The 25,886-nt window shown below is 42.1% G+C and overlaps 1 protein-coding gene across 4 annotated transcripts in view; it reads left to right on the plus strand.

Annotated features, from left to right (window-relative positions):
* Positions 1–18,690, plus strand: part of TAF15 (TATA-box binding protein associated factor 15) — a 37,984-nt gene extending 19,294 nt beyond the window's left edge. For 2 of the 4 annotated variants that reach the window (XM_005583482.3, XM_005583483.3), the window contains exons 8-16: positions 5,199–5,233; positions 5,852–5,884; positions 7,552–7,661; positions 9,853–9,982; positions 13,469–13,561; positions 15,126–15,207; positions 15,327–15,415; positions 15,524–16,085; positions 18,362–18,690. In XM_005583482.3, coding sequence (XP_005583539.2) covers positions 5,199–5,233; positions 5,852–5,884; positions 7,552–7,661; positions 9,853–9,982; positions 13,469–13,561; positions 15,126–15,207; positions 15,327–15,415; positions 15,524–16,085; positions 18,362–18,401 — 1,174 coding nt within the window. In that variant the 3' untranslated portion in view covers positions 18,402–18,690. The remainder of the gene's footprint in view (positions 1–5,198; positions 5,234–5,851; positions 5,885–7,551; positions 7,662–9,852; positions 9,983–13,468; positions 13,562–15,125; positions 15,208–15,326; positions 15,416–15,523; positions 16,086–18,361) is intronic. The other 2 variants (XM_074019024.1, XM_074019025.1) reach the window with 1 other exon arrangement.
* The last annotated feature ends 7,196 nt before the right edge of the window (positions 18,691–25,886 follow it).

The following is a 25,886-nucleotide window of genomic DNA, read 5'->3' on the forward strand; positions in this document are numbered from 1 at the left end:
TTACCATGCATATAAGACATAGGAGGAAATAAAATGTAAATACAGCTGTTATTGAGAATAGTACTTAAATCCATTGAGTCACTTAAATGTGGAATTAGTGTTGTTCTTTTCCTCTTTTCCTCACACTCAGAAAATTGTATTCTGGATTTAGTAGTCTGAAAACTCAAGCACAGCATGGGTTTTTAAGCTAATCTTTCTCCATTTTTAGCTAAGCCCTTTCTCTCTAGTTAGTGAAATTTTCTAAGAATAGAGATTCCTGCATTGTCCTTTTATTTCTTGGCAATTTTAGTCCGTAAATAGATATAGTTAGATTTTTTTTTTTTTTTTTATTAATTAAAGATTTGGAGGCCGGGTGTGGTGGCTCACGCCTGTAATCCCAGCACTTTGGGAGGCCGAGGCGGGTGGATCATGAGGTCGGGAGATAGAGACCATCCTTGCTAACATGGTGAAACCCCATCTCTACTAAAAATACAAAAAATTAGCCAGGCTTGGTGGTGGGCGCCTGTAGTCCCAGCTAGTCGGGAGGCTGAGGCAGGAGACTGGCGTGAACCCAGGAGGCAGAGAGGTTGGAGTGAGCTGAGATCATGCCACTGCACTCCAGCCTGGGCCACAGAGAGAGACTCCATCTCAAAAAAAAAAAAGGTTTGGAGTGGAGGTTCTGTCAAAGAACTTTTTCTTTCTTGAGAAGCATCTGAAATGGAATCTGTTGTCTATTCTAAATATATACTGCTGTAACAGTGAAAGAACCTACAGAGTATGCCTTCGTGTGGGCTGCTCTTTGTGGTTTTGAACTTGGGGGAACTGTCTCTGTGTTTGGGTCAAGATTATGCAACTGGCTGGGCGCACTGGCTAATGCCTGTAATCCCAGCACTTCGGGAGGCTGAGGCGGGTGGATCACCTGAGATTGGGGCTTCGAGACCAGCCTAGCCAACATGATGAAACCCCGTCTCTACTGAAAATACAAAAATTAGCTGGGCATGGTGGCGGGTGCCTATAATCCCAGCTACTCGGGAGGCTGAGGTGAGAGAATCGCTTGAACCCTGGAGTTGGAGGTTGCAGTGAGCCGAGATCGCACCATTACACTCCAGCCTGGGCAACAAGAGCGAAAGTCTTGTCTCAAAAAAAAAAAGGCCGGGCATGGTGGCTCACGTCTGTAATCCCAGCACTTTGGGAGGCCGAGACGGTCAGATCACGAGGTCAGGAGATTGAGACCATCCTGGCTAACATGGTGAAACCCCGTCTCTACTAAAAATACAAAAAATTAGCCGGGCGTGGTGGTGGGCACCTGTAGTCCCAGCTACATGGGAGGCTGAGGCAGGAGAATGGTGTGAACCCGGGAGGCGGAGCTTGCAGTGAGCCAAGATCGCGCCACTGCACTCCAGCCTGGGTGACAGAGTGAGACTCCGTCTCAAAAAAAAAAAAAAAAAAAAAAGAGTATGCAACTATCTGGGGACTGTGGCGTGTACCTGTAGTCCCAGCTACTTAGGAGGCTGAGGTGGGAGGGTCACTGATGATCAGGAGTTCGTGACCAGACTGGGCAAAATAGCAAGACACCATCTGAAAAAATAACAAAAAAGCAGGTAGTTTTCTTATGCAGGTGGTACTCTGCCAATAAAGTTGAGTATACTTATGTCTCTGTTAAATAGCTCTGCTACTTCAGGAATTCTTTATGTGTACATGTTCTCTCCTTTTTCTGGGAATTAAAGCAAATTTATTGTGTCAACATCTTGACTCATAGATGTTCAAGTACCTTTGTGTCTTAATTTGCCTTAGCATGTAGAAAAGGGATTTGTAACATTAACGCAGATTTTAAGGAAAGATTGTTAACCTCAGGCACATTTTCTGTTAATATCTAATAGTACTACTACTTGAAGGTTATTTTCTGTATTTAATAAATTCCTTAAAAAGGATTATTTTCTATTAAGGAGAGAAAATGATTGAAATGTTTGAACTTGAAAGAAAGCTTTGCATAAAATTACAGATCATCTAGATCAGTGCCTAAACCAAATTTCTAGACATTTTAGACTTAAATGTGCGTATGAATTACTTGGGGGATCTTATTAAATGCAGATTCTTATTCAGTAGGTCTAGAGTGGCGCCTGAGATCCTGCTTTTCTCAGAAGCTTTCAGGCTATGCTTACGCTTCTGTTCCATGACATTTTGAATAGTAAGGATACAGACCCTTATTTTGTTAAGGAGATTGAAGCTTATGGAGAACCACTGACATGCCCAAATTTTCAAGATTGATTAGTGATAATTAAGACTATACCCTGAGTCTCTTGGTTTGAAGACTAGTTCTTTCTCCAATGTACCATAGTATTTCCAAATTTATGGCCATGTGTTGAAATCTTCAGCTCCTTTATTTTCAAAGGAAATGCTCAGTAAAGATGACATTCAAGGTCAGGCTTGGTGGCTCACGCCTGTAATCCCAACACTTTGGGAGGCCAAGACGGGGGATCACGAGGTCAGGAGATCAAGACCATCCTGGCTAACACAGTGAAACCCATCTCTACTAAAAATACAAAAAAAAAAAATTAGTCGGGCGTGCTGGCAGGCACCCGTAGTCCCAGCTACTCGGGAGGCTGAGGCAGGAGAATGGCGTGAACCTGGGAGGCAGAGGTTGCAGTGAGCCGAGATCACGCCACTGCACTCCAGCCTCGGTGACATAGTGAGACTCTGTCTCAGAAATAAAAAAAATAAAGATGATAATGTTCAAATGTATTATATGGAGGAATAAGAAATCATAAACCTTTTTAAATGTCATTTGTTTTATATCCCTTTATTTTTGCCAGGGGTATGTCCTTTTTCTGTTGTTCAAAGTTATATTGCTGGCCAGAATGGAAATTATGGGAACTAGCTATGTATGAAATGCATGTTTTCCGTCCATTGTGGCCAGATTAGGTATTTCCTTAAGATGACAACAAAGTAAGAGTCATTTCTTCTAGCACTTATTTGTGAACCCAGTGACCTCCAATTTCCCATTTGAAAAGTCATCTTTATCCTCGGAACTTCAACCTACTGGCATAAGAATGTGGGCTTAATATTTTCACTAGTTCTTTTCTCTCACTTTTTGGAGTTAAAAAACCTCTGAGAGGCCAGGCGCGGCAGCTCACGCCTTTAATCCTAGCACTTTGGGAGACCGAGGCGGGCAGATCATGAGGTCAGGAGGTCGAGACCATCCTGGCTAACACAGTGAAACCCCATCTGTACTAAAAATACAAAAAATTAGCCGGGTGTGGTGGCACCTGTAGTCCCAGCTGAGGCAGGAGAATGATGTGAACCCAGGAGGCGGAGCTTGCAGTGAGCCGAGATCGCGCCACTGCTCTCCAGCCTGGGCAACAGAGCAAGACTCCCTCTTTAAAAAAAAAAAAAAAACCTCTGAGATACCTTGGTTTCTAATAATAGTATTTTCGGCAGTTTAATCTTTTAATCTCAAATCTGTTGGCTTCCCTTTCTTAAAGAGTTAAGCAGCGATATACATGTCGTTTAGAAGTATAGGGAGGGCTTCAGTACTATTTGTTCTGAAGTAGGGGGTTTAGAAAATTCAGTGGTAAACTGTATAGGAAGGGCTTGAGTTTCATATTGTCTATATTGCCTTGAAATAGCCTTAGACTCCTGCTTAAAAAGGCATCCTGGAAATCATATAAAAAGTAACAACAAGTTAAAATGCATGTGTCTTTACCCAAGGCAGTTGTAAGTGGAAATATTTTTACCTTACAGTGAAATAGAATAGATTTATTAAGAAGGGAGAATTTTTTCTCAGAGTGTTTTATCTCAGTGTGGCTCAGAAAAGCCATCTATAGGGTAGGGTAATCACTAGAGTTGAGGGTTCCTCCTCCCACCCCCTATAAGATAGGTATCCATAAAGCAGAGATTTATAGGCAGTGAGAGACTTCAGTATATTAGATTAACTTCTTGGGTTATAGTAGAATAAGATCATTAGTAGTAGAAGAACTGATATCAGAAAACTTGAGTGTTTTTATTGCCATATTAGCATATAAATCTTAAAGGATTACAGAATTCAGTTAAGAGAAGCAAGCTTTTATTGGAAGAGTGTCTTGATAAGAGAGACCTTAGATTTCTTACATAAAGCCATACTCACAAGGACCACTGTCCTTGTGATTGTAATTTGCCAGATAAAAGTCTGTGTCCTGGAGTGGTGGCTTGTGCCTGTAATCCCAGCACTTAGGGAGGCTGAAGCGGGCGAATTATTTGAGGCCAGGAGCTGGAGATCAATTTAGGCAACATGGTAAAACCTCATCTCTACTAAAAACACAGAAATTAGCTGGGTGCGGGGACACATACCCCTAATCCCAGCTACTAGGGAGGCTGAGGCAGGAGAATCAACTTGAACCTGGGAGGTGGAGGTTCAGTGCAGTGAGCCGAGATCCCACCACTGCACTTCAGCCTGGGTGACAGAGCAAGACTCTGTCTCAAAAAAAAAAAAAGTTGTCCCGTGGGGAGTTGCATTATTGGAATATGTTGCCTTCTGTCTGTAATATGCACTACTGATAGAGTACAGAGCATGTGGCAGCATGAACCTCTGTATCTCTGATGTGAAGAGATGTAGTCTAGTGGGTATGGAGTAGGAGGGCGGTTTTTAAGTGATGCTCTTTTTAGTCTTTTATAAGGGTTTTGAATGATTTGAAATTTTAAGACTGCTTTTATTCAGTCTCACTTTTGTGTATATTTGTATTTCACTTTTAAAATTCATCTCATAAAATCCACTATTTGGTATCACAGCAGAACCTAATACTCAAGTTTTAATCCTCTCCTGTTCTAGCATCAAAATCTTAACCTTGCTTTATATTCTTCTAGTCTTTTTTCTTTTTCTCATATTTAGAAGATACCCTTTTGGAAAAAATACTTGCTCTAGTTTAGTATTCTTCATGCTGTGCCTCCAGTTTTATGTTATGGTTTAATAGTATCCCTTTGGCTTGGGGTTGGGAAGATTTCAAAATAACAGTGTATTAGATATGTAATAAGCTTGAAAAGACATCTTGTGGAAATAAATCCTTGGGAAAACACTTAGATGGAAACAACATTTAGAACTCTATGAAATGGAATTTACTGAAAACTTAGAGGTGCTACTGTTTTCCTAAGCACTCTACTTGTGACAGTTAAGTGTAGATTGAGCCCAGGGCTCAGCACATTAGAGACTTAAGGAAGAAATCATTTCTTCAATTTTTCCTCTGCAGTGGTGGTGACCGCGGTGGCTTCAAAAATTTTGGTGGTAAGTGCTGAGTATCCCAAAATGTTTCAGTGGAAATGCTATATAAATCTAAAAGCCACCAATATCCCGCAGATGTAGTCAAAAGTCCTTTCTTACTCTGTTGAGGCTGGTGTGTGTTGTGTGCTTTAAAAAAAAATTTATATATATATATATACACATATATATATCAAAGTAAACATTAAAAAGCCAGAGTTGATCTCAAACAGTACAATGGGTTTCTACACAGTGAATTTGCATGAAAGAGTCTGTGGTGACCAATGAATGACACCTTCACTGGATTTTGACAGTTTGTTTTTATAGAGGTAGCTGACGTGGTGTTTTTAAATTACTAGGGTTGTCCAATCAGCCTTTACAACCAGAGCTTAACAAACGTGATACTAGCATAATGCTAAAGTGGCAGGTGCTCTCTAGGACAAGTTAAAGGGAATGTTGACATCTCGATTTCCTAAACTTTAAATAAAACATAATTTATATATTTACTTTGTAAATCTGTGATGGTTGACTTTCAAGGATTTTGGAAGTATTGACTTTTCATGCCTTGGTTTATTACTATTTTTTTTGTTAATGATTTTAAATGAATTGCCTTAAATAGCTCTCTTTTCTTTTCTTTTCCCTTAGGTCACAGGGATTATGGACCCAGACCAGATGCTGGTAAGGTTTATGGTGGTTTGTCACTTTGCCATTAAGAAAATGTTAGTTTTCCATTTTTCGGTGGGAAAAGTGTGTGTTTGGAGGGCTTAGTATGGGAGGAAGATTTAATTTGATAGTGGTGCCAGAACTGGGGAGCTTGTTTGCTTGCTTGCTTGCTTGCTTTTCTTTCTTTTCTTTTCTTTCTTTTCTTTTCTTCCTTTTCTTTTTCTTTTTCTTTTCTTTTCTTTTCTTTTCTTTTCTTTTCTTTTCTTTTCTTTTCTTTTCTTTTCTTTTCTTTTCTTTTCTTTCTGTCTTTCTGTCTTCTTTTCGATGGAGTTTCACTCTTGTTGCCCAGGCTGGAGTGCAGTGGCATGGTTTTGGCTCACTGCAACACCCACCTGCTGGGATCAAGCAGTTCCTCTGCGTCAGCCTCCCAAGTAGCTGGGACTGCAGGTGCACGCCAGCATGCCTGGCTCATTTTTTGTATTTTTAGTAGAGGTGGAGTTTCACCATGCTGGCCAGGCTGGTCTCGAACTCCTGACCTTGAGATCCGCCTGTCTTGGCATCCCACAGTGCTGGGATTACAGGCGTGAGCCACCACGCCCAGCCGGGGAGCTTTATTTCTAAAGAAATGTCAGAAAAATTCAGGAGTATTGATGGGACAGTTTGCTAGGGAAAATTGCTGTTTGTGCTTTCCCATATTCTTCTGTGAAGAAATATTTGAATTTTTACTGCTAGTTAGCATTAATTATTGAAAATTATTGCAAATCAGATTTAATGAAAGAATTTATATCATTGTGGAATTAGAAGTAGAAAAACTGTTAAAGAAAATCCTACGTTGGATTGGTAGTCTGCTTAAGTGTGCTGACTTAGTGAATTCAAGAAATGTGAATTCATACATGAGAGAACTGTCTTGTTTTGGGTAGAGGTCACTAATTTTATGTGGCTTTTTATTTAAATGAAATTCAAGGCTACAGATTTACCTGTGGAGCCTGTTGAAAGTTATAATTTAGAGGTTAAAAATCTATTTGAGCCAAAAATTTAAAATCAGAACTTTTGTTTTTATTAAGATGCCAAAGTATTCTATATGGATGGCAATTTCTGAATTATCCCTTCATGGACTGAATTTTTATACGTCTTTCTTACTTTGTTGTACTAATCCAAAAGTGTGCATGTAAGGTAAGGTGTGTGTACAAGGTGCCTCTGCCCCTGGTATATACAAAGCTTATTGCAATGAATGGGAAACCAGCAGTTCTGCTTGGTGGCTTGCTTGGAAGTTCAAAGTATCAGATTTGGAGAATTTTCTACTAGAGAATCTTAAAAATGTTTAATCGTAAAGAATTAGAGTTCTCCAGAGAAAGAAATGCTAAATTAACTCCATCTCTTCATGACCTTTAGCCCTATGTCTGATCTGAAGAGTGAGATTTGTAAGATCATCCTTAATTGGTATATAGATATTTCACATTGTGTGGACTTGATCCACGTTACCTGAAATTTAGTTGTAAGAATTGATCAAATAATTATTGTGAATACTTTGCATGTTTATATAAGATTGTTCTTACATTAGTCCTCTCCTTTTTGTCATAGAAACAATTGAATATTGGACAATAAGTTATTGTCTTTGATTACTGAACAGAATGTGATAACCAAGGAATATGTAAGATTAACCATCACTTTTTTTCTCTTAGATTCAGAATCTGATAATTCAGATAACAACACAATCTTTGTGCAAGGCCTTGGGGAGGGTGTGTCTACAGATCAAGTTGGGGAGTTCTTTAAACAAATAGGAATTATCAAGGTGAGTAAAAATATATGTTGAAAATCTCATAATGTTCTGATTACAATACATAGACTGTGTAGTAAGCCTATATACTTCAGTAAGCCTTGTCTCTTAAAATTTTATGATACACGTGCTTATTTATGTCTGTAGACTTTTGCTAAATTTGTTGAATATATGAAGATTTTATTTCTTGCTTGTGTTTACCTTTCCACAGTCTACCTGTGCTTTAGCTTCCATCCTAGGACTCTAAAATTAGTCTCTGCTTAGTTCTTATAACTGTGAGAAATAAAGGAGTTGCTGAAAACGTTTTATAGACTGAAGTACATGCAAACTCAAGTTGTTATAGCTCTTGGGAGGGGTTATTTCATGTTTATGCTGGAGATAATACGTTATCTTGTAATGACTCATTGTTCACTAAAGCGTCTTGTGCACTATTAACTTCATGCATGTGTTTTTCATCTCTTCAACTAGAAAGCAGCCTTAGTAGTATTTACATAGTAGCAGTTTCTTGAAATCAGTTTACATCTGCCCTTGTTTTGTTGGTTTTGGTGTCTATGGAATTACCCACTTTTTTTTTTTTTTTTTGGAGACGGAATTTCACTCTTCCACCAGGCTGAAGTGCAATGGTGCGATCTTGGCTCACTGCAACCTCCACCTCCCAGGTTCAAATGATTCTCCTGCCTCAGCCTCTCAAGTAGCTGGGATTACAGGCGTGTGCCACCACGCCCAGCTAATTTTTGTATTTTTAGTGGAAATGGGGTTTCACTATTGCCAGGATGGTCTTGATTTCTTGACCTCAAGTGATCTGCCCGCTTTGGCCTCCCAAAGTCCTGGGATTACAGGCATGAGCCACTGTACCTGGCCTACTCACTTTTTTCTTTCTGTGGGAGTTATAATTTGTTAAGGAATTAATTACACACATAATACGTAATTTTGTTGTTGCTGTCTTGAGACAGGGTCTTGCTCTATTGCACCCAGGCTGGAGTACAGTGGCATGATCATGGATCACTGCAGCCTCAATCTCCTGCGCTCAAGTGATCCTCCCACCTCAGCCTCCTGAGTAGTTGGAACCACTAGTGCATGTCCTCATGCCCAGCTAATTAAAAAAAATTTTTTTATAGAGATAGAGTCTCCCTGTTATTGCCCAGTCTTGAGCTCCTGGACTCAAGTGATCCTCCCACCTCAGCCTCCCACCAAGTGCTAGGATTACAAGCGTGAGCCACCATGCCTGGCCTAAATTCACAGAGTTTTGAAAAAGTAAAAATTCTCCCTTGTCTTATCCCAGCCAAATCCCAGTGTAGTGTTTTAGAAGTTAACGTATTTACAGCTGGGCATGATGGCTCACGCCTGTAATCCCAGCACTTTGGGAGGCCGAGGCGGGCGGATCACGAGGTCAAGAGCTCGAGACCATCCTGGCTAACGTGGTGAAACCCCGTCTCTACTAAAAATACAAAAAATTGGCCAGGTGTGGTGGCATGCACCTGTAGTCCCAGCTACTTGGGAGGCTGAGGCAGGAGAAGAACCCAGGAGGCGGAGGTTGCAGTGAGCCGAGATTGCACCACTGCACTCCAGCCTGGGCCACAGAGCGAGACTCTGTCTCAAAAAAAAAGTTACATATTTACATGAAGCATTATCTACATTTAATTTCTGTGGATTTAAAGAAATTATAAACTGGGTATGGTGGCTGATTCCTATAATCACAGCACTTAATCACAGCACTGTGGGAGGCTGAGGCAGGAAGGTCACTTGAGGCCAAGGGTTTGAGACCAGCCTGAGCAATATAGCAAGACCCCATCTCTACAACAACAAAAAAGCTGGACGTGGTGGCACTCGCTTGTAGTCCCAGCTACTCGGGAGGCTGAGGTGGGAGGATCTCTTGAGTCCAGGAATTTGAGGCTACAGTGAGTATGATGGTGCCACTGCATTCCAACCTGGGTGACAGTAAAACCCTGTCTCAATTAAAAAGAAAAAAAAACAATTATACGTAGATAAAACAGTATACTGTATCATTTTTATAGCTTGGTTTTCACTTAGTGTAGCTTGGAGAGTTATGCTTGTCCAAACCTACAGGTAACTTTATATCAGGTGCACAGTATTTTATAGTATGAATGTGTGAATTCTTTGCAAAAAATAAATCTTTGATTATCTAAATGATACATGATTACTTATTTTAAAAATGCTAACACCAAGTGTTTTTGTTTTTCCTCAGACAAATAAGAAGACTGGAAAACCAATGATAAATCTTTATACAGACAAGGACACAGGAAAGCCAAAGGGGGAGGCAACAGTGTCATTTGATGACCCTCCTTCAGCTAAGGCAGCCATTGACTGGTTTGATGGTATGCCTCATTCATACAGTTTTCAGCATGAAGTTTGGATAGATGTTTTCTAGTCTGGAAGTCAGAATATGCTCTGGGTGACAGTGGTTATGTTCATGTTTACTTTTACTAAAAATACAGGCCAGAATTTTTATGTACCTTTAGAAATGAGATGAGCTCTATCCTTGTTGGTCTAGCATATTTCCTTATATCATGCCTTGTGCATGAAGCTACCCTGATACAGATGTAGAGAGTTGGCCTGGTTGACTGTATGTTATTTTTTCTTTTTAAAAAAAATAAATTTAAGAGGTACAGATGGCATTTTGTTACATGAATATATTGCATAGTGCTAAAGGCTGGGGTTTTCCTGTATCTATCACTTGAATAATTTACATTTTACCCATTAAGTGATTTATCATCCCCTGACTTTATAGTTTGAAATTTAGGCCAGGTGGCATTGCTTATGCCTATAATCCCAGCACTTTGGGAGGCTGAGGCAGGAGGATCAGTTGAGCTCAGAAGTTGGAGACCAGCCTGGACAATGTAGTGAGAGCTTGCCTCTACAAAAACAGAAAAAAAAAATTTTTTTTTTTTTTTTAAATAACCTGGACATGGTTATTACCTGTGGTCCCAGTTACTTAGGAGGCTGAGATGGAAGGATCACTTGAGCCCAGGAAGTCGAGGCTGCAGTGAGCCATGATTGAGCCACTGCGTTCCAGCCTGGGCAACAGAGCGAGAACCTGTCTCAAAAAAAACAAACAATAAATAAAGTAAATTTTAGGCTGATTTCCCTTCAAATATAAAGTTAATACATACTTAGAAGAAATAGACTTTTTTTAATGGAAAGTAGAAGAAATGGGTAAAACATCTATAGCCCTCTACTCAAAAGTAGCCACTGATAATATTTCTTAATAGTTTTCCTTCTAGTGTTTTAAAATGTATCTTACATCGTAATACTCCAAATAGAGTTTTGTCTTATGGTTTTTTTCATTTAACATTTAAACATAGTCATTTCCCCATGTTACAAATTCATCATTTTTGTTGCACCTTAATTTAATAGTAACTAACACTTACTGCATGTTTACTGAGGTTTATGAGCTAAGCACAACTTTTAAGAGCCTTACTGGCATTAACTCAATTTAATCTTCATCATAATCTTATGAGACATACATCCTGTTACTCCCATTTTACAGACAATGAAACTGATGCATAGAAAAGCTAAGTAATTTCCAAGATCACAGAGTAAGTGGCAGAGTCAGGATTGAAACTCAGGCATGCTGGATCTACTCTCTCCAAAGTACTTAACTATGCTGGATTGACAGACACTTGCAGTTCCTTTCAGTTACAAGATTATTGTACCTCTGTCTTCCAAAACATAGTTGTGTTATTTTACTTTTTTTTTTTTTTTTGAGACGGAGTCTCGCTCTGTTGCCCAGGCTGGAGTGCAGTGGCGCTATCTCGGCTCACTGCAAGCTCCGCCTCCTGAGTTCACGCCATTCTCCTGCCTCAGCCTCCCAAGTAGCTGGGACTACAGGCGCCTGCCACCATGCCTGGCTAATTTTTTGTATTTTTAGTAGAGACGGGGTTTCACCGTGTTAGCCAGGATGGTCTCCATATCCTGACCTCATGATCTGCCTGCCTCGCCTCCCAAAGTGCTGGAATTACAGGCATGAGCCACTGTGCCTGGCCAGCTGTTTTACTTCTTCAAAGGTGAGATTGTAGGCTGGGCACGGTCGCTCATGCCTGTAATCCCAGCACTTAGGGAGGCTGAGGCAGGTGGATCACAAGGTCAGGAGTTCGAAATCAGCCTGGCCAACATGGTGAAACCCCGTCCCTACGAAAAATACAAAAATTAGCCGGGCGCAGTGGCGAGCGCCTGTAATCCCAGCTACTCAGGAGGCTGATACAGGAGAACTGCTTGAACGCGGGAGGTAGAGGTTGCAGTGAGCCGAGATCACACCACTGTACTCCAGCCTGGATGACACACAGCAAGACTCCATCAAAAAAAAAAAAAAAAAACAAAAAAAATGAAATTGTAATACCCTATCTGTTCCCATCTCTCTATTCTTTACTTTTTTAGACTAATTGTCAGGCTTCATCACCTTGCTCTTGAAGTCTAAGTCCATTCTTTCCTACTTTTCTGCTTTCATAAGAATGAGAGAAATGAATCATGAAGCTATTTCTTTTGTGTATGGTATATTCAGAAATTATAGTGACTTCTGCCCATAGGACGTATGAGCCTTTTAAACCTAACTCTATAGTTCAAATCTTGCCAATTCTTATTTACTACTATTTTTTTTAAAGTTACTAATTATTATGCTACTTTGGAAATGATCAGAAAATTTCAAATGGTACCAAGGGCATATGGTAAAATAGGAGTTTCTTTTTCACCTTTGAACCCTAGTGATCTTGTTTCCCCTAGTAAGCACAGTAGGCAATGCATATAAGCATATGTGTAGATAAATACATACATGTTATTGCACTTACACATGTATTCATTCCCTTAAACTGGCTTTTTTTTCCCCCATGTAAAAATATTAGATACAGATTTTTTTTTTTTTTTTTTTTTTTTGGAGCCCATTGCCAAGGCTGGAGTGCAGTGGCGTGATCATGGCTCACTACTGTAGCCTTGACTTCCAGGGCTTAGGTGATCTGCTTCAGCCTCCAAAGTAGCTAGGACTTACCGGTGCCACCACACCCAGTTAATTTTTTTGTATTTTTTGTAGAGACGGGGTTTCACAATGTTGCCCAAGCTGGTCCCAAACTCCTGAGCCCAAGCTTTCCTTGGCCTCCCAAAGTGCTATGATTGCAAGCGTGAGTCATCATGCCCGATTTTTTTTTTTTTGAGAGAGAGTATCACTCTGTCTTCCAGGCTAGTATACAATGGTACAATGATAGCTCACTGCAGCCTTGAATTCCCAGGTTCAAGTAATCCTCATGCCTCAGCCTTCTGAGTAGCTAGGACTATAGGCACATGCCACCATGCCTAGCTCATTAAAAAAATTGTTTTTCAGAGAAAGGGTCTCGCTGTGTTCCTCAGGCTTGTCTCAAACTCTTGGCCTCAAGCGAGGCTCCTATCTCAGCTTCCAAAAGTGCTGAGATTGCAGATACAAGCCACTGCACCTGGCCTTTTCCTCCACCCCTGACACTGTCTCCTTCCCCAGGCTGGTCTCGTGCTCCTGGACTCAGTTGATCTCCCACCTCAGCCCCCTGAGTAGCTGGAAGCTGGTACTACAGACACACAACACTCTACCTTGTTTTTTTTTTCTTTTTTTCTTTTTTTTTTAAGCTTGGTAAGAAGTGACTATCTCCCAGTGACAGACGTGCTCTTTTCAGTAGATAATGACATTTTTACCACTGTTAGTGTGACTCTGGAATACCAGTGTATTTTAATTTCTGTGAGGACATGTCAGTTACTCCTCCGAAACCAAAAATTTCCAAGACTTTTATATTTTTGTTGATAGGTGAAGAGTAGCATTGCTTCAAAGCCGATTTCTTTTTTCTTAGGAAAAGAATTCCATGGCAACATCATTAAAGTGTCCTTTGCCACTAGAAGACCTGAATTCATGAGAGGAGGTGGAAGTGGAGGTGGGCGGCGAGGTAAGATCCTTGCTGCGCACAGTCCTGGATACTATCCAAGGGTTTAAATTTGAGTTCATATTCTGTTTCTATTTGTGTGAACTTGGTACTGCTTTTTCTCTCACTAGGTCTTTTTCCCTGTGTCTTAAAATGAGTTCGGGTACTGAATAGGTAAATGAGATATTGTAATAGCTAAGAAAGTAGTGGGAAATGCTTGTAGATATCCCTTTGGAAAGCTGTATCGTAGTTTGCTGTTCACTTGGAAATCAGGAGGCAGTTTTTTTTTGTTTTTTGTGTTTTTTTGAGATGGTGTCTTGCTCTGCTCAGGCTGGAGTGCAGTGGCCTGATCTCGGCTCACCATAACCTCCGCCTCCTGGGTTCAAGCAATTCTCCTGCCTCAGCCTCTCAAGTAGCTGGGACTACAGGCGTGCACCACCATGTCCAGCTAATTTTTGTATTTTTAGTAGAGACGAGGTTTCACTATGTTGGCCACGCTGGTCTCAAACTCCTGACCTCGTAATCCACCCACCTTGGCCTTCCAAAGTGCTGGGATTACAGGCGTGAGCCACCGTGCCTGGCCGACTAATCTGACCAGTTTTTAAGCTACCTCATACAGTTATTGCCAGCTTTTTAAAAAAATTTTTTATTCTAATTTTTTTTTTTGAGATGGAATTTCGCTCTTGTTGCCCAGGCTGGAGTACAATGGCGCGTTCTCGGCTCACCACAACCTCTCCCTCCGGGTTCAAGTGATTGTCCTGCCTCAGCCTCCCGAGTAGCTGGGATTACAGGCATGTGCCACCACACCCGGCTAATTTTGTATTTTTAGTAGAGATGGGGTTTCTCCATGTTGGTCAGGCTGCTCTCGAACTCCTGACCTGAGATGATCCGCCCACCTTGGCCTCCCAAAGTGCTGGGATTACAGGTGTGAGCTACCGTGCTCGGCCCAGCTTCTTTATTTCTATTAGATTCATATACTTGTCTTTTTTCTTTTTTTGTTTTGTGGGTGAATGTTACTGTGGCCTTTACATTCATACTCTTACATTTGGAGTTTGTCTTCTCACCTAATCTTCATCATGGAGATTCTTTAAGTAGGGTATAGGTTAGGCATCCTAAATTTGAAAATCTGAAATTGGAAATGCTCTGGAATCCGAAACTTTGAGCACCGACATAGTGCTCAAAGGAAATGGTCATTGAAGCATTTCAGGTTTTGGGTTTTTGGATTTGGGCTGCTCAACTTGCAAGTAGAAGGCAAATATTTCAAAATCTGAAAAACCCAAAATCAGAGACAGTTTTGGTCTCAAGTATTTGGGGGAAGGGATACTCAACCTGTATTATAGAAAATGGACTTTGAAGTTTTCTAGTGCATTATTTGCACTGTATTGTGTGCCTAGGGTCTGTTTTCAAGGTCCTCTGTTTACTAAGTACAAGACCCAAATCAAAGAATTACGAAGTCCTGCTACAAGGGGTTAATTTGCAGAGTGCTGCCTAAGTATTGATGGGTACCTACTCTTACGTTATCTGATGCTTTTCTTCTGTTTTGTTAATGTCTGCTGCTGATTTTTCTCCCCTGGCCCCATCCCCGTAGGCCGTGGAGGATATAGAGGTCGTGGAGGCTTTCAAGGGAGAGGTGGAGACCCCAAAAGTGGGGATTGGGTTTGCCCTAATCCGTAAGTATCTTGTTTACTTTGGTGAGAGTAGGGGTTGGAATTGGGGCTGGAGGGTACAGAAAGGGGTTCTGAGTCCATTAGAAACTATCTAGGAGCATTATATTTTCCTCCTTTCTTAGGTCATGCGGAAATATGAACTTTGCTCGAAGGAATTCCTGCAATCAGTGCAATGAGCCTAGACCAGAGGACTCTCGTCCCTCAGGAGGAGGTGGGTCAGCCTTTTAATGGCATCTGCATCGTGCTTATCTTCTGACTAGCATTAAGGAGGCTTTATGTTGTTTCTGCTGGCCTCATTGTTTGCATTTCTACCTTGCAGATTTCCGGGGGAGAGGCTACGGTGGAGAGAGGGGCTACAGAGGTCGTGGGGGCAGAGGTGGAGACCGAGGCGGCTATGGTGGAGACAGAAGTGGGGGTGGCTATGGTGGAGACAGAAGCAGCGGTGGTGGCTACAGCGGAGATAGAAGTGGGGGCGGCTATGGTGGAGACAGAAGTGGGGGTGGCTATGGTGGGGACAGAGGCGGCGGCTATGGTGGGGACAGAGGAGGCGGCTATGGAGGAGACCGAGGAGGTGGCTATGGAGGAGATCGAGGTGGCTATGGAGGAGACCGAGGAGGCGGCTATGGCGGAGACCGAGGCGGCTATGGAGGAGATCGAGGAGGTTACGGAGGAGATCGAGGAGGTTATGGAGGAGATCGAGGAGGCTATGGAGGAGACAGAAGCCGGGGGGGCTATGGAGGAGACCGTGGTGGTGGCAGTGGCTACGGTGGAGACCGAAGTGGAGGCTATGGAGGAGACAGGAGTGGTGGCGGCTATGGAGGAGACCGAGGTGGGGGCTACGGAGGAGACCGAGGTGGCTATGGAGGCAAAATGGGAGGAAGGTGAGTATTAGAATGCATTTATTAACCTTTTTACCTCACTACACCTAGATTGGGGGGTTTGAACCACATTTTCTTTTTACCAATTTTTTGGAACTTGAATTTCCCATTGGCAGTTCTCTTAGGATGGAGAAGATGATTTAGTTTCCTGCTTAGCAATTTCTAAAATTTTGTTTTGGAACTTTTTATTTTTTAACTTTAATTTTTATTTTTTAGAGACAATAAAAATTAAATTTAGTGACAGAGACAGGGTCTTGCTCTGTCATCCAGGCTAGAGTGCAGTGGTATGATCATAGCTCATTGTAACCTCAAACTCTTAGACTCAGGCAATGCTCCTGCCTCTGTCTCCCAAGTAGCTGGGACTGTAGGTGTCTGCCACCACACCTGGCCAATTTTTTTAAATTTTCTGTAGAGACAGGGTCTCACTATGTTGCCCAGGCTGGTCTCAAACTCCTGGCCTCATTCCTCCTGTCCTGGCCTCCCAAAGTGTTTGGATTACAGGTATGAGCCACAACACCTGCTGGAAATTCTTTATTATTATTATTATTATTATTATTTTTGAGTCTCACTCTGTCACCCAGGCTGGAGTGCAGTGGTGCAATCTTGGCTCACTGAAAGCCCCGCCTCCTGGGTTCATGCCATTCTCCTGCCTCAGCCTCCCGAGTAGCTGGGACTATAGGCGCCCACCACCACGCCTGGCTAATTTTTTGTGTTTCTAGTAGAGACAGGGTTTCACTGTGTTAGCCAGGATGGTCTCGATCTTCTGACCTCGTGATCCGCCTGCCTCGGCCTCCCAAAGTGCTGGGATTACAGGCGTGAGCCACCGAGCCCTGCCACCTGCTGGAAATTCTTACTCATAAATCTTTATTTGTTTGGATGTATCTGTGTGTGTATTTTTTTTTTCTCATAAAGATAATTGAGATAGAAAGATAATAACTTGAAACTGTGTGTAAATCAGGAGTTCCTAAGTGAAGGAACATACCTTTCATAGGGTGGTTCTTTTTCAAATCATATATATTACCCTGCAGTTATTTTTCTGGAGATTCTGGTAATAACTTTTCCAGATGAAAACCACTGATGGGAATGCCTTATGCACATGAATGGTGTAGCGGCAGAAGAAGTTGAAGACCAATGATAGAAAGTAACTTCAATTATTATACTAAGGACCTCTATGCCAGCGGCAGTATAAGGCAGTGAGAATACAGAATATGGTTAAGAGCGTGAAGTTGGGAAACAGACTGTCTGAATTTAAATCCTAACTCTACCACTTATTAGCTGTGTGATCTTAGGAAAGTTACTTAATCCTTTGGAGTGTTGGAGTGTCAGTACTCTTTTTTTTTTTTTGAAATGGAGTCTCGCTCTGTCGCCCAGGCTGGAGTGCAGTGGCAGGAACTCAGCTCACTGCAAACTTCGCCTCCCGGGTTCACACCATTCTCCTGCCTCAGCCTCCCAAGTAGCTGGGACTACAGGCGCCTGCCACCACGCCTGGCTAATATTTTGTATTTTTAGTAGAGACGAGGTTTCACTGTGTTAGCCAGGATGGTCTCGATCTCCTGACCTCGTGATCCGCTTGCCTTGGCCTCCCAAAGTGCTGGGATTACTGGGTGCGTGAGCCACCGCACCCAGCCTGGAGTGTCAGTACTCTTATCTGTAAAATGGGGCTAATAAAACATCCTTTCAGATTTGTATTAGATTACGTTACACTAGTTGCTGGCCCATAGTAAGCACTATATAATTTTTAGCTATTATGAGTAACCTAATTACCATCTATTGAACACTTCTTAGTGTGTGGCCAATACTGTAAAGTGTTCTTATAATCTTTAGTTCTAGTCCTTCTGTCATCCCTATGAAGTACGTATACTTCCCATTTTACAGAGTCAGAGTCATTTAGTGTAACTTTTCCAAGGTCACATAGTAAGTGGCAGATCCAGAATTCATACATGTAAGTGCTTGCTTATTCCACTATGCCACTCTCCTATTTAGAGTGCTGGAACTGGGACAGTTTCTGATCTCCTGAAATATTGGTGGTTTGGAGTCTTTATTCTAGGTGGAAAATTTTTAGGAGTGAAGCAAAGCTTCTTCTAGGAACTTTGTGAATCTTAAAGCTGATAAATTAGACATTTAAGTATCTTCTAGGAGTATAGAAATAAATGAGGCATGGTGTCATTCTTTAGAAATTGTCTAGCTGATGCCAATCACTAGCACCCTGAAGTAGTGTCTGATGCTCCCCCTTGGTAGAAAATTAGAATTTAGTCTGGCTCTTTATTTTTCATTCCTAGAAACGACTACAGAAATGATCAGCGCAACCGACCATACTGATGACTGTTTTGAATGTTCCTTTGTCTCTGACATGATCCATAGTGAAATTGCCAGAGTTTTGCCTGCTGCTTTCCTCGTGGCCTCTTCTTGGGTAGTGAAATTAAGTGACATTTGGATTTTTATTTGGGTGGGAGGGCTGGGACAGTTTTTCTTTTAGAAATGTCTGTTGAGAGTTCCCCCTTTAGTTTCCAACCTTCTCCCCAACCCTTGGAGCTAAATGCGTTGTAAAATATTGCCAAAATGAAAAGTGTTTTGTAATACTGCAATAAAGGCTGCTTGTTTTTGTGGACTTTTGTACATATTAGTGCATTGTTCTGTCACACACAGGACTCAGTTACATTAGACTCTAATCCTAAAGAATTAGGAAATGAATTATGTACTTCAGTAAATTAAAATGTTACTTTCAACAATATTTATTGAGCTCCTACTATGTTTAGTGGTTCCCAGGAATGACGACAAGTCAGAATCACCTGAAGAGTTTGTCAAAATTAGATTCCTAGATTGTTAAATTTAGATTCCTAGATTCCCAGCCCCCTAGGTCTGCTGGATCAGAACTCAGTGAGGTATGGGGAGTTAGGGCTGGAAATACTTATTTATATCAAGCTTACCAGGTGATTTTGATACAGTTGTTTAGTATCAGTTGACAATCATTTATTTAGAGGAGTGTACTAGATGCTGGGAATATGAAGTTCCAAGGAAGAGAAAGGATTTACAAGCCAGGGTTAAGATGGCAACATATGTTATTTGCTGTTTATTAGAGAACTATTTATTCTACTCCTTTTTTTTCTTTTTGAGACAGAGTCTAGCTCTGTCACCCAGGCTGGAGTGCAGTGGCGCGATCCCTGCTCACTGCAAGCTCCGCCACCTGCTGTCCGGCCATTCTTCTGCCTCAGCCTCCCAAATAGCTGGGACTACAGGCGCTTGCCACCACACCTGGCTAATTTTTTGTATTCTTAGTAGAGACGGGGTTTCACCCTGTTAGGATGGTCTCGATCTCCTGACCTCGTGATCCGCCCTCCTTGGCCTCCCAAAGTGCTGGGATTACAGGTGTGAGCCACCGCGCCCGGCCTATTCTACTCTTAACTGTGGGTAAGGCACTGGATCAGATTCTAGATACGTTGCTGGCCAAGTAAACAGAAAACATAGTCGATAAGTGCACCAGTAAAAAGTACAAGGTGCTTAGAGGGCCAATTTAAAGGACACTAAATTTAGTCACATGGGAGTAGGGAAAGGCGAATGTGGAGGGAAGACGAGGAGTTCACTAAGTACAGAGACTGAGAAAATAGTGTTCACTAAGTACAGAGGTGAGAAAATAGTGTTCCCAGAAGGAAATGACATGAATAAATCAGGAGTTAAGACAAAGAGTGGGGAGCAGGATCTGCACTTGAGAATTGTATTTCTTTGTGACTGAAGAGAAGAGTTCAAGGGTGGTCATGCAAAAGAAAAGACTGGAGAGGTAAACAAGCTCTATGACAAGGTCCTTGCATTTCACTTTTTATCTCCCTCCAAATAGGGAGTCATTAAAAGATGGCAAATCGGTGTGGCATGATCTGAGTGGCATCAGATGGATGATGATTATGACTGCCTTGTGGGAAGGCTGGACTGGAGACAGCCAGGTGAGGGATTATATTGGCCTGAGGCTCAGAAAGTGACTAGAAGAAAGGAGATAACTAGATTTGAAAAATCAAGAGGGAAATTTGACAGGATTTAGTTGGATGTCAGAAATAGTGGAGAAGGAAGGGTCTGGTTTCTGGCCTGCGTGATTGGGTAGATACGTTGTTCATTGGGAAAGGAACAGCTTTGCAGGCAAGATGGGAATTAATTCCATCTTAAATATGTTGAGTTCGGAGTACTCATGAAACTTCTAGAGACATCCTCCAATTCTGCAACTCAGAAAGTAGCATTTAATACCATGTTCCCGTGATTATCTGCCTTACTGAATTACATGTCTACCTTCTCAACTCGACCTCTACATGTTGGAAGTTTCTCGGGGCTTTTTCTAAGCCCCTTTCTCTTAATCACTTTTATCCTGGGCAAGCTTATCCAGGATATGGCTTTACCATCTAATATGGTGATACCTACCAAATTTACGTCTCCAGTCCTGACCTCTCCCCTCCCAGTTGCCTACTTGACCTTTGCACTTGGATGTAAAATAATTGTATTTAAAACATGTGGACTGAATAGAACTTTTGAGCTTCCCTTCCAAATGTTTCTTACTAGTGTTCCTAACCCACTCCAAAACAAATCTGTGAATGAGGCCTGGGCATTTTTTATTGTTTTGAAACAGTCTTGCACTATCACCTGGGCTGGAGTACAGTGGCACAACCTTGGCTCACTGCAACCTCTGCCTCCTGGGTTCAAGCGATTCGCCTGCCTCAGCCTCAGCCTCCCGAGTAACTGGGATTACAGGCATCTACCACCACGCCCAGCTAATTTTTTGTATTTTAAGAAACGGGTTCACTGTGTTGGCCAAGCTGGTCTCGAACCCCTGACCTCGTGTTCCGCCCGCCTCGGCCTCCCAAAGTGCTGGGATTACAAGTATGAGCCACCGTGCCTGGAGGCCTGGGCATATTTTAAAAGAGCCCCAGGTGATTCTAGTTTTCGGGGACAGTATATGGAAAGAGAAGAGCCTAGGAGGAAACTTGGAGAAATACTGACATTTAGTAGATGAGCAGAAGAGGATCCTAAAACAGATTAGAATGGGAATGGCCAGTGAGGCGTGATCAGTGGAACCCAAAGGAAGAATGAATTTTAGGAAAGGAGAAGCTAATAATACCAAGTACTTAAGCCAGGCTATGTCATGTAAAGGATAGAAGGCATTCATTACATTGATCAACGTAGTTATACATTATTTTAGCCCAGGGTTTCTCAACCTTGATAATATTGATATTCTGGGTTGGAAAATGCCCTGTGGGATGCTGCCCTGTGCATTGTATGATGTTTAATAGCATTCCTGGCCTCTACCTACTGGATGCCTGTAGCAGCCCTTACCTCTCCATGTTGTGACAACCAAAAAATGGCTTCAGATGGCCACTAGGGGGCAGAATGGCCCCCTGTTGAGAACCACTGCCTTAGCAAAAGTAGTTTGGGTAGAGAATTGAATTCTCAACTCAAACTGCAGTGAGATAATAGAAACGTATAATAGAAAGTTAATAAAAATTGGAGAAATGGATACAGGACAAAGAATTTTGATTATGAAGGGTAGAGGCATGATGTGAGAGGAGGAGGTAGCTAGATGGGGATACTGGCTTGTGGAAGGTTATTTTTAAGATGGGTGAGAATTGAGCATATTTATACACTACATGGAAGGAAACTGAATAATTGATGTTCAAGTCCCTTGAAGGGATGGCGTCTAGAATGTCGGTGAAGGATTTGCCTTAGGAGAATGCCTCTTGCATTGCGGTTGGAGGTAAAAATAGGTGTGAATGCTGATAGTAGTAAAAACATGACTAACATTAATCGGGAGCTTACTGTGTGCCAGGCACATAAGCAGTCTATGTGTATTGTCTCATTTAACTCACAGCAATCCTTTGAAGCTAGGAGGTATCGGAAATAATTCACAGAAGAGGTAGATGGTGTAAATGATATTGAATGCCGTTGGGAAGGGGCTTTTTTAGGGGGTACAGTAAGGAACAGAGGCACTGAGAGATTGAGCAACTTGCCCAAATCAAATCTTTAGTAAGTGGCAGAGCCAGGATTCTAACCTAGGCATCTGCCTTAGAGCCTGTGCTCTTATCTACTCTTGTGCTATAAACAAGGATAAACAAGCGTATAGCTGAGGTGTCAGGAGGAAGTTGAGGTAATTCCATCTGATGTCTTTTTGTTTTCCTAATGAGAAAGTATAATAGCCTGCAGAGTTTGGGGAAGTAATACAATAGAAAGGTTGTTTTTGTTTTTGTTTTTTTTGAGAGCCACCACACCCAGCCGAAAGTTTAAGAGATTGCAGGATATGTGAGGTTAGAAGGGAAGGCTTGACATATAACCACTGTGGGGATCAGGAAAGTGTGTGCCTAGGAACCCATACATCTGCCAGGCAACAATAAGGGTTCAGTTAAAGTAGGAGGCAAGTAGGCCAGGCGCGGTGGCTCTTGCCTGTAATCCCAGCACTTTGGGAGGCCAAGGCGGGCGGATCACGAGGTCAGGAGATCAAGACCATCCTGGCTAACACGGTGAAACCCTGTCTCTACTAAAAATACAAAAAATTAGCCGGGCATGGTGGCAGGTGCCTGTGGTTCCAGCTACTCAGGAGGCTGAGGCAGGAGAATGGCTGGAACCCGGGAAGCAGAGCTTGCAGTGAGCAGAGATCATGCTACTGCACTCCAGCCTGGGTGACAGAGCCAGACTCAGTCTCAAAAAAAAAAAAAAAAAGGAGGCAAGTATTTAGGGGTACCAGTCTGTATGGATATGTGATTTTTTTCAACAGCTTTGATAGCAACGTGGTTATAGGAGCAGAGGCAGTTTGATTTAGAGTAGTTTTTCTCATCAGAGATGATCAGAGATGAAAAAAGTGAGGGTAGTGATTAATGAATGGGATCCAAGTTGAGTAAGAAAAAAAGAGGGAGTAATAGGGAGGATGGATGGGAGTCAGGACTTTAGTGTTGATGATGAGATTCAAAGAACTTGTGTGGATAATAAGAACGGCACAGATTGAAGGTTGGGTCAGAAAGTGAGATGTGAACATTTTAGAGATAGAGCAATTCCTAGGATGACAAAGGTTAGGTGTGATGTTGGAGGTGGGTAGCTGAAGTGAATGGAAGGGAAATGTCTTTGTAATTGAGACGGACTGAGGGGCTGGAGTATTGAATGGTTGTCCAAAGGGATGCCATCAACGAGGTGACAAGATTAAGATTCAGGCAATGAATGAGAGGAAATGGAGAAATGGACCAGTGGTAATTGCTGGTTGGAGAGCAGGATCCTCAGAGAAACATTGATTTTTTCTTTTTTTTTTTTTTTTTTTTAAGATGGGAGTCTCGCTATTGTCCAGGCAGTGGCATGTTCTGGGCTCACTGCAACTTCTGCCTCCTGGGTTCAAGCAATTCTCCTGCTTCAGCCTCCCAAATAGCTGGGATTACAGGTGCCTGCCACTGCACCCAGCTAATTTTTGTATTTTTAGTAGAGATGGGGTTTTGTTATGTTGACCAGGCTGGTCTCAAACTCCTGACCTCAGGTGATCCACCTACCTCAGCCTTCCAAAGTGCTGGGATTACAGGCGTGTGCCACCACGCCCAGCAGATTTTTCTTTTATTTTCTTTATTTTTTCTTTCTTTATTTTTTGTTTATTTATTTATTTATTTATTTTTTGAGACGGAGTCTTGCTCTGTCGCCCAGGCTGGAGTGCAGTGGTGCAATCTCGGCTTACTGCAAGCTCCGCCTCCTGGGTTCACGCCATTCTCCTGCCTCAGCCTCCCGTGTAACTGGGACTACAGGTACCCGCCACCACACCCAGCTAATTTTTTGTATTTTTAGTCGAGACGGGGTTCACCGTGTTAACCAGGATGGTCTCGATCGCCTGACCTTGTGATCCGCCCATCTCGGCCTCCCAAAGTGCTGGGATTACAGGCGTGAGCCACTGCACCCGGCCTCTTTTTTATTTTTGAGACAGAGTCTTACTCTTTTGTCCAGGCTGAAGTGCAGTGGCACGATCTTGTCTCACTGCAACCTCCCCCTCCTGGGTTCAAATGATCCTCCTGCCTCAGCCTCCCAAGTAACTGGGATTACAAATGTGTTCCACCACATCTGGCTAATTTTTGTATTTTTAATAGAGACGGGGTTTCACCATGTCGGCCAGGCTGGTTTTGAACTCCTCACCTCAAGTGATCCTTCTGCCTCAGCCTCTCAGAGTGCTGGGATTACAGGCATGAGCCACTTCGCCTGGCTGAAACACTGATTTTTATATAAATGTGCAAAACAGTGGTGATATTGGGAGGGATTTAGGAGAATCAGCAACACCTGAGCGATTTCAGAAAGGGGCCCAGTCAATAGCCAGATTTCAGTTACAGCCTGAAAGATAGATGAGAAGGTTTGAAGGAGAGTGGAGGGTGTGAATGCTTTTTGTTTGCCATCAGAAGAAGCATCCAGAGATCCCATTAGAAAAGTTTGGGTTAGAAGAGAGAAAAGAGAGGGACTTATATTTTGAATAGTGTCTAAGGATCAGTCCCAGTATCTGAGACCAGTGGGTATCTTTGGACTATGAGAGAAGCCAGCTATTGCTTGGATAAAGTAGACTTCTAAGAGTGATCTAGATAGCTTTGGTACTGGGAGGGCTCTAGTACATTGGTAGTGTACCAGATGGTGAGTGCTCTGTGAAAACCTTTATGCCCCTCACTGCCATCTTAAGTCTTCTTGTGGGAACTGGTGAAGTTAGGATTGAGGTGCTACTAGGCAGATATTTGTATCTGGTTGAGTAATATGACGTCCTCTGGAGATACCTAAAAATATGGAGGTGGAGTGGCTGGGGATCTGCGGGCAGGATTTTGCAGAAGTTGAATTTGAATTATGTAGTTAGTAAGGCCATGTCTTGTACTCACAGGCTTTTGAGGCACAGGGAAATTTGGGTTATGTTGCTCATGGACCCAAAGCAGCAGAGTAGGCAAAAGAGGAACATCTTTCCTATCATTGGACTTTGATGTCACAATATTAGAGGGGTCCCCCAGGCAGTGCTGCATACACTCAAAATAGTGAAACCACCTTGGTTTTTACTTAAACCTTGCTCTCATGCAAAACATGAATCTAGAAGTGATGGGGTAGGTTAGGAGATAATTCTGAGTGACACACTATACAGGTTTAGTATCCCTTATCCAAAATGCTTGGAAACAAAAATGTTTTGGATTTCAGATTTTTTTCCCCAGAGTTTGGAGTATTTACATTATACTTATAGGTTGAGTATCTCTAATCCCCAAATCTTAAATGCTGCAATGAGCATTTTCTTTGAGTGTCATGTTGGTACTCAAAAAGTTTCTAGTTGGAGCATTTTGGATTTTGGATTTTTGGATTAGGAATGCTCAGCCTGCACTGAATTCAGAATAACTGTTGGGACTACTGTAGAACCTGGGGTGTGGGGAAGTAGAAGGGAGCGTCTGTTTTACTTTAACTTTTCTATGCTTGAGGGGAAGAACTTGACCTCCCAGTAAATCAGTAGGATTCGGGGAAGAAGAGGAGGTGGCAGGAGACAGCCGTTTTTAACCTCTGATGGTCACAGGCTCACATGACAACATTAAAGAGGAAAGGAGAGAAAAGTTCATATTTGGTTGTTTACTATGTAATGACAGGCACTGTTAAGCTTTATGGTAATCCTCATGGGAGCTTTCTGAGGTAATAGGCATTATTCTTTTCATTTTATAGGTGAGGAAACAAAATCACAAAGGTTAAATATTAACCTTTAATAATAATAACTTGTTCAAAGTTAAAAGTGATGAACTGGCCAGGCGCAGTGGCTCACGCCTATAATTCCAGCACTTTGGGAGGTTGAGGTGGGTGGATCACGAG

This window comes from Macaca fascicularis, chromosome 16 (genome assembly GCF_037993035.2).
Source record: "Macaca fascicularis isolate 582-1 chromosome 16, T2T-MFA8v1.1".
NCBI classification, from domain to species: Eukaryota; Metazoa; Chordata; class Mammalia; order Primates; family Cercopithecidae; genus Macaca; species Macaca fascicularis.